The sequence below is a fragment of the Onychostoma macrolepis genome, chromosome 22 (genome assembly GCF_012432095.1).
Source record: "Onychostoma macrolepis isolate SWU-2019 chromosome 22, ASM1243209v1, whole genome shotgun sequence".
NCBI lineage: Eukaryota > Metazoa > Chordata > Actinopteri > Cypriniformes > Cyprinidae > Onychostoma > Onychostoma macrolepis.
Genome location: NC_081176.1, coordinates 20963618 through 20972455, shown reverse-complemented (window position 1 = coordinate 20972455; position 8838 = coordinate 20963618). Strand labels below are relative to the sequence as shown.

At 36.3% G+C, this 8838-nt stretch overlaps 1 protein-coding gene across 1 annotated transcript in view; it reads left to right on the top strand.

Moving 5' to 3' along the window:
- Positions 1 to 8677, top strand: part of si:dkey-110c1.10 (unconventional myosin-Vb) — a 21624-nt gene extending 12947 nt beyond the window's left edge. The window contains exons 27-35 of the mRNA XM_058760161.1: positions 1 to 13; positions 2752 to 2874; positions 2958 to 3109; positions 5436 to 5525; positions 5607 to 5742; positions 6646 to 6946; positions 7026 to 7200; positions 8177 to 8257; positions 8347 to 8677. The exon at positions 1 to 13 is cut by the window's left edge and continues 96 nt beyond it. Coding sequence (XP_058616144.1) covers positions 1 to 13; positions 2752 to 2874; positions 2958 to 3109; positions 5436 to 5525; positions 5607 to 5742; positions 6646 to 6946; positions 7026 to 7200; positions 8177 to 8257; positions 8347 to 8508 — 1233 coding nt within the window. The 3' untranslated portion in view covers positions 8509 to 8677. The remainder of the gene's footprint in view (positions 14 to 2751; positions 2875 to 2957; positions 3110 to 5435; positions 5526 to 5606; positions 5743 to 6645; positions 6947 to 7025; positions 7201 to 8176; positions 8258 to 8346) is intronic.
- Positions 8678 to 8838: the final 161 nt, after the last annotated feature.

Sequence of the window (8838 nt, the reverse complement as noted above, 5' to 3'; positions counted from 1 at the left end):
CTGTCTTACGCAGGTCTGTGTAGGTCCAAAAAGCATTTGGACACCCTCACTATACTTGTAAAAATAAAGGTGATGCCATAAAGGAACCATTTTTGGTTCCCAAAATAACCTTTCAGTGAACACTTCTTAAAAGAACCATTTTTAAATTTGTGTGAAGAACATTTTAAAAATCTAACAAACTTTTTTTTTTTTTGGAATGGGAAGGTTCCATAAATGGTAAAGGGTCTTCATGGAGCCATAGATGCCAATAAAGAACTTTATTTTTAAGATTGTACCTTTTTAAAAGTTTGGGGTTGGTACGAGTTTTTTAATGATTTTGAAAGAAGTCTCTTACGCACGCCAAAGCTGCATTGATTTTTTTCAAAAATACAGTAAAAATAGTAATATTGTGAAATATTATTACAATTTAAAATAACTGTTTTCTGTTTGAATATATGTAAAAATGTAATTTATTCCTGTGATGGAAAGCTACATTTTTAGCAGCATTACTGCAGTCTTCAGTGTCACATGATCTTTCAAAAATCATTCTAATATGCTGATGTGCTGCTCAAAACACATTTCATATTGCTATTAATGATAAAATCAGTTTTGCTGCTTAATATTGTTGTGGAACCCATAATACATATTTTTCCAGAATTCATAGTAAGCTCAAAAGAAACAGCATTTTTTAAAATAGAAATATTTTGTATCATTGTAAGTGTCTTTACTGTTACTTTTGATCAATTGAATGTGTCCTTGCTTAATAAATGTATACATTTGCATTTATATTTATTCATTTAGCAGACGCTTTTATCCAAAACGACTTAACAATTGGGGAATACATCAAGCGATTCATCTTAAAGAGGCAAATAGACACAGGAAGTGCTCGTAATACCACGTTTCAAGCATTGTTCAAATAAGTACAAGCTAGACAGGGAAAGATTAAAGAAAAGAGAAAAATAAGTTTTTTATTTTATTTTAGGATGAAGTCAGATAGTGAAGAAAGAGGTGAGTTTACAGCTGTCGCTTGAATCAGCACTCCGGATAGAGGTTGGAAGATCATTCCACCAGCCAGGAATGGTGAATGAAAATGTTCTGGAAAGTGATTTTGTGCCTCTCTGTGATGGCACCACGAGGCGTCGCTCACTAGTGGATTTCAGATATCTGGAGGGAATGCAGATTTGTAAAAGTGAGTGGAAGTAGGGTGCTGAGCCTGTGGCTGTTCTATATGCAAGCATCTGTGTCTACCATAACCGGCAGCCAGTGCAAGGAGATAAAGAAAGGTGTGACATGGGCTCTTTTGGGCTCGTTGAAGACCAGTCGTGCCGCTGGATTCTGAATCATTTGTAAGGGTGCAAGATGGAAGTCCAGCTAGAAGAGTATTGCAGTAGTCCAGCCTAGAAATGACAAGGGCCTGGACAAGAAGTTGTACAGCATGCTCCATTAGGAAGGGCCTGATATTTCTGATGTTGTGCAATGCAAAACTGCAAGATCGAGCAGTTTTTGCAGTGTGGTCTTTGAAAGTCAGCTGGCCATCAAAGATTACACCCAGATTTCTGACCGAAGTTGACGGGGTAATTGTAGAAGAACCTAGCTGGATGGTGAAATCATGCTGTGGAGTTGGAATGGCAGGGAAGACAAGAAGCTCAGTCTTTGCCAGGTTGAGCTGCAGGTGATGTTCCTTCATCCATGCCGAGATGTTTTGCCAGGCAGCCTGAGATCCGTGCAGCTACCGTTGGATCATCTGGTTGAAAAGAGAGATAGAGCTGTGTGTCATCAGCGTAGCAATGGTAGGAGAAACCATGTGCTTGTATGATGGGACCCAGTGATGTAGTGTATGTGGAGAAGAGGAGGGGTCCAAGAACCGATCCCTGAGGAACTCCAGTGACCAGTTGGTGTGCTTTGGATACCTCCCCTCCCCAGGCCACCCTGAAAGACCTACCAGTGAGATAGGATTCAAACCAGCAAAGTGGAATCCCTGTGATGCCCAGTGATGAAAAGGGTGGACAGGAGGATCTGATGATTGACAGTGTCAAAAGCAGCAGATAGATCCAGCAGAATAAGAACTGATGATTTGGAATCAGCTTTTGCAATCCGCAAGGCTTCAGTGACTGACAGTAGCGCAGTCTCAGTTGAGTGGCCACTCCTGAAACCTGACTGGTTAGCATCCAGATGGTTGTTCTGTGAGAGAAACAATGATACCTGGTTAAAAACAACTCGTTCGAGTGTTTTTGCTATGAATGGAAGGAGAGAGACAGGTCTGTAGCTATCTATCTATCTGGGGTTACCTGAGCCTGCTTGAATGCAGTGGGGAAAGTGCCTGTGAGGAGAGATGTGTTAATGATGTGTGTGAGTGCTGGTTAGGGTGTAGGAGAGATTGTTTGGAGAAGGTGTGAGGGGATTGGGTCTAGTGGGCATGTTGTAGGATGGCTGGAGAGGAGAAGTTTGGATACTTCTGCCTCAGAGAGGGGACAGAAGGAGAAGAGGGGAGTTTTTGCAGTAGATGTGGTTGGTTTGAGTTCCTGTGTGTGTGGAGCTGAGAATTGGAGAATGGAGCATTTTTTTCTTTAAAAACAAACAAACAAATGTTTGAACTTTAAAACATCTGAATGCCATTACTGTTTATAATAAAATAATCAAATCAAATGTTTTGTATTTTAATGGAAAGTAGCACAAACACTTCTCAAGCAAAACGTTTCACAAAAGAAGTTTGTTCTAAGTTTCAAATCATGATACAATAGATATAATATTGAAAATGTATTTAATGCTCAGGTGTAGCCATAGCTGCCTCCCAGGACCCAACATCTCCTGCCCCTCAGAAGAGCCAGACGCTCACCGGACTACTGGAGTGCAGGAAGAAAGATGAGAGCAAGCTGATCAAACACCTCATAACAGGTCAGCAACACACGACACTTGGAGTTTCGTTTTGAGACTGTAATTCATGAGGACTGAGAGGACTGAATGTTTCTCTGTGGCAGATGTGAGGGCGGAGTGTGTCTTGTCTTTGCCTCCTGGACTGGTGGCTCGGGTTCTGTTTCTGTGTGTACGGCAGGTGGACTGCAGCGGGGATCAGACACGGGTGAAGGGGCTCTGCAGCGCTGCTGTGAGCGCCATTAAAACTGCCCTGAAGGTGAACGACTAACTTTGATTTAACTAGCATTTATATCTTTAGCATTTATCACAGTGTGCCACGAATAATTCATTTCAACTCATCCACAGTTTGTATGTATTTATTCATTTAAAAAAAAAAAAAAGCAAAAATGGGAATTACAGTAAGAAACTGTAAGTGCATGAAGCCAATTTTAAAGGGTTTAAAGAGATAGTTCACCCAAAAATGAAAGTTCTGTCTTTAATTACTCACCCTCATGTAGTTCCAAACCTGTAAGACCTTCGTTCATCTTCGGAACACAAATGAAGATATTTTTTATTAAATCCGAGAGCTCCCTGACCCTCCCAAGTCCAGAAACGTAGCAAGGACATCGGTAAAATAGTCCATGTGACATCAGTGGTTCAACTGTAATTTTACAAATCTACGAGAATACTTTTTGTGCGCAAAGAAAACAAAAATAACGGCTTTATTCAACAATTCTTCTCCTTCTAACTCTGTCTGCTGTGGCGCGCCAACATCATGATGCACGTGCTTGCTTCCGCTTCATGTAAACAACGCATGTGCATGGCGTTACTGCTTACGTTAACACACACATGCATTGTTTATGTGAAGCGGAAGCAAGTGCATGTGCTGTGATACTCTCCGCAATGCCGGCGTGCTCTCGGATTTCATCAAAATTATCTCAATTTCTGTTCCGAAGATCTTCGTTCGAAGGTCTTACAGGTTTGGAACAACACGAGGGTGAGTAATTAATGACAGAATTTTCGTTTTTGGGTGAACTATACCTTTAAAAGCAGAATTGTGAAGCTTAGAAATTAACACATTAATTGGTCACACTTTATATTAGGTGGCTTTAACTACTATGTACTTACATCAAAAAATAAGTACAGTGTACCTATTGTATTCATACTGTATTGCAAAACACTTTTGCTGCTATTGAGGTGGGATACGGGTAAGGTTAGGGACAGGTTTGGTGGTATGGGTAGGTTTAAGGGTGGGTTAAGGTGTACATGATGGGTCAGCAGTGTAATTATATATGTAATTACAGAAATTAATGACGGATGTAACTACATATAGGTATTTAAAAAAATATAAGTACAATGTAAAAACATGTATGTACACAATAAGTGCATTGTACCAAATAATTAATTAATTTAAATGCAAGTACATAGTAGTTAAGGCCACCTAATGTAAAGTGGGACCCATTAATTCTTCTGTTACAATTTGTATTATTTCAGCTGTGTATCTGTTTAAATCGTAATTTATACAGTCACCTTATTGTTTATGAGTTACCTTGTAGGTTATGTTGTAAAATTCAGACGAATTAAAGTCCAAAATTAAAGAGATATTTCACACAAAAATGAAAATTAACCCATGATTTACTCGTCCTCAAGCCATCCTAGGTCTATATGACTTTCTTCTTTCAGATGAATATAATCGTTAAAAATATCCAGACTCTTCCAAGCTTTATAATGGCAGTGAATAGGGGTTGAGATTTTGAAGCCCCAAAAAGTGCATCCATCCATCATAAAAAGTGCACCACACGGCTCCAGGGGTTAATAAAGCCTTCTGAAGTGAAGCGATGCGTTTGTGTAAGAAAAATATCCATATTTTAAACTTTATAAACTGTAATCTCTTCCGCTAACTGTCATACCCACGTTCATGAGAGAGTGGTGTTCCAGCAGATGACGTAGATGAACGTGGAAGTGCAGAGGACAGAGCAAAACAAAACACCGGTCATGAATTACAAGTACAAAATGAGGATTTGTAAAGAAAAATGTTGGAGGATTATGATATACAGTAAGCCAAGAGGAGACTGGTTTTCCTTTGCTGTAAACAAAACTTTGTTCTCACAAGACTAGCATATTCTCACACCTCCGTCATCTGCTGGAACATCACTCTCTAGTGAACGTGTGTACGACAGTTAGCGGAAGCTGGAGATTACAGTTTATAAAGTTGTAAATATGGATATTTTTCATACAAATGCATCACTTCGCTTCAGAAGGCCTTTATTAACCCCTGGAGCCGTGTGGAGCATACTTTATGATGGATCGATGTACTTTTTTTGGCTTCAAAATCTCAACACCCATTCACTGCCATTATAAATCTTGAAAGAGCCAGAACATTTTTAATATAAATCCGACTGTATGTGTCGGAAAGAATAAAGTCATATAGACCTAGGATGGCTTGAGGGTGAGTAAATCATGGGCTAATTCTCATTTTTTTGGGTGAACTATCCCTTTAAGAATGCATAAAGTCCAGAACAAATTTTAATCTGCATCTGGGAAGCATGTTTGATGTGTAAAGAGTAGATTTTAATACATTAATTGTTGTATGATTCATTTAGAAACACGGCAATGATCTGGACGTGACGGCTGTGTGGCTGAAAAACGCTTACCTGCTCAAAGACCTGCTCTACCAGCACTCTCCCCGACAGGTCACACATCTCAACTTCAGCAGTTACTTCATTTCTTATGCAGAAACGACTTCAAATTGAAATATGCCTCTTCTGCTGCAGGACGTGAGGGGCTCAGAGGAGCTGGTTCCTCTGGTGACGGATGTCCAGGACTCTGTGCGGGCGCTCAGTGATCTGTGTATTCAGGCCTATCAGCAGCTGCTGTCCATCTCTGAGAGTCGCCTGCAACCCATCATTGGTACAGTTATACAGACATAAAGACCTTTCTTACACAGCTGCCAATGACCTTGTAGTATGTGTGTGTGTTATACATATATATACATACATACACTTTTTTAGTTATGTGTTAGAGTAAAACGTATTTTTTGTTTTATTCTGTAAACATGTTGATGACATTTCTGCCAAATTTTAAATAAAAATGTTGTCTGTTATTAGAGCATGAAATGACAATTGGTCAAAATAACAAAAAAGATGATGTTTATATCCATTTTCAGACAAAACAATACCAATGTTTTCACTTCAGAAGAGTTAAGAAATCATTATTGCTGGAATGATTTTCAATCACAACAAATGAAAACATTTGTTATTTTAACCAATTGTCATTTTCTGCAAAAAAAAAAAAAAACTCTAAATGATCATTCTAATATGATATATTTGATCATAAAATTTACATTTAATTTCATGACTTTCATTAATATGTTTATATACATATATAATATACATCAATTGTGTGTATGTAATTGATTATATGAACATAATTTTAATATACATAAACAAACATATACATTTTAATATTAACAAACGATAAAAATAATTGTATATAATATAAATAATATAACATTAATATACTTTTATTACATTATTAATACACTGCTACATATTTAATTATATTTCGATACATATATAATATAATAAATTACTTTACACATTTTATATGTCATTTATGTGTAACTTATTTCTTGTAATTTATATATTTTTATATTTATAATTATCTTAAATGTAAATTATATACACGTGTGTATATATACATGATATATATAATATATATATTTGAATTTATATATACACACACCCTGTGTATGTATGTATATATAATAAAATATGACATATATGTGTTTGTGTACCCTTCTCTTAACTGTAGTCCCAGCAATGCTTGAAAGTGAGACCATTCCTGGTTTGGCTGGATCATCAGTAAAGCTGAGTACCGGTCGTAAGCGTGCGGGATCGGACCCCCGACCTCCAGCCAGTACGGAGGGAGCGACTATGTCAGCGGTCCTGAGGGAACTGTCAGCGCTGCACACTGCCCTGTCCCGTCAGGATCTGGCCTCGGCCCTGTTGGAGCAAGTCTTCCATCAGCTCATGTACCTGCTGGCCGCCTCCACCCTCAACAGCCTGCTGCTGCGCAAGGACATGTGCTGCTGGAACCGCGGCCTGCAGATCAGGTCAGAACTGCTCTCGCTTCGCTTACTTAGACATCTGCTTCAGTGCCTTGAACTGAATAGTTATATGCATATATTGTAGATATAATGTGAGTTTATTGGAGGAGTGGCTGCGAAGTCGTTCACTGCAGACAGGGGGCACTGTGACCCCGCTGGAGCCACTCATACAGGCGGCACAGCTTCTTCAAATGAGCAAGAAGACTGAAGCTGATGGACAAGCCATGGTCCAAGCCTGCAATGAACTGTCCAACCAGCAGGTGGCGTACCTGTTATTAAAGTTACATGTCAGGCAAAATAAAATATTTTATTTTTCTTGATGAATATTCTTTTTATTATAAACAATTTTTTTTTTACATTATATAAATTGCGTATATATCATTTAATATATATGTATGAATTTAATTATATTGAACATAATTATATTTGTATACTAGAATAAAGCTTTGTCTTGATAAGCCTGATAAGTTTATAATATATATTATATAATTTATAACCATTATAATATATTTATAGACATATATAATAATATAATATACACAGCTTGTAGAAAAATACAATACACAAATATAAAAAGAAAATTTAAAAAACTTTATTTATCCTAAATTCATTTATTTTAAATATACACATTTGTAATTTTACTTTAACAAAAAAAAATCAATATATATAAATTGTATTATTAAATTACATTCAATGTTTTTTATGTGTGTAAAATTATATATAACATTATATAAATTGTATATATGTATGAATTCAATAATATTGAATGTAATTGGATACTAGAATCAAATTTTGTCTTGATAAACGTTAGTTTATAAAGTATATAATTCATAACTTTCATTATAATATATTTATACACACACATATGTATATGTAATGTAATATAAAATATATTTACTTAACTTGCATGAAAATACAATATAAAAAATATTTAATATTTAATCTAAATTAATTAATTTTAAATACACACATTTGAAATTTTATTTCGTTAACATTATTATAATTATATAATATAGATATAATTATATGTAATTCGTGTATATATCATTAATTACATAAATTATATTAAATGTTAATTATATACACATATATATAGGTGTGTGTGTGTATGTACATGTACAGAATTTAATTTCAATTTTAATTTAAATACATGTTCAATATATATGATAAGTTATATAAAAACACAGTTTTATGTTGGCATGCTAACTGTGTTTGCATTTTAAATGTGTGTTGCAGGTGGTGAAGATTTTAAGCCTCTATACACCTCAGAGTGACCTTGAAGAGAGAGTGACGCTCAATTTCATCCGTATAGTGCAGGTAAGAGCAAAAGCATTCAATTCTAAAACAATATTATAGCAGGGTTTTGTCCAGCAGTGATAGCGCTGCTTTTCTGTGGGGTTTCCCAGGGGCTGCTGAAGGGGCGTTCTGAGGGGCAACCTCCACAGCTTCTGATGGATGTCAGACGGGTATTCCCCGTCACGTTCCCTTATCTGCCTCCACCGCAAGTCAGTGCCGCCCAGCTAGAAATCCCAGAGTCCCTCAAGATCTCCTTCCTACGCAGAGTCTGAATGTGGGTGTTCCTTTGCCTCCCGAAATGCCTTTTTTTTGCCTTACAACATCACTTTAAAATGTTATCTGGGCATTTTGTGTATGGCGTGTTAATTTTAGGCACATTTTAAATGTAGAATTATGTTAGCTTTCTCCCTCCTTTAAAAACACCAATTTGAAAATGTAAAGATTTTAAACGTACATGTCAGGCCAAATAAAATAAAATTTTGCCTCGATGAACCTTCCTCATTTAAAAATAAAATAAATGAATGTAAACTTTTTTTTGTTTTTTTTAAATATAATTTGTCATTTAAAAATATCTATATATAAATAAATAATTGAAACCATAT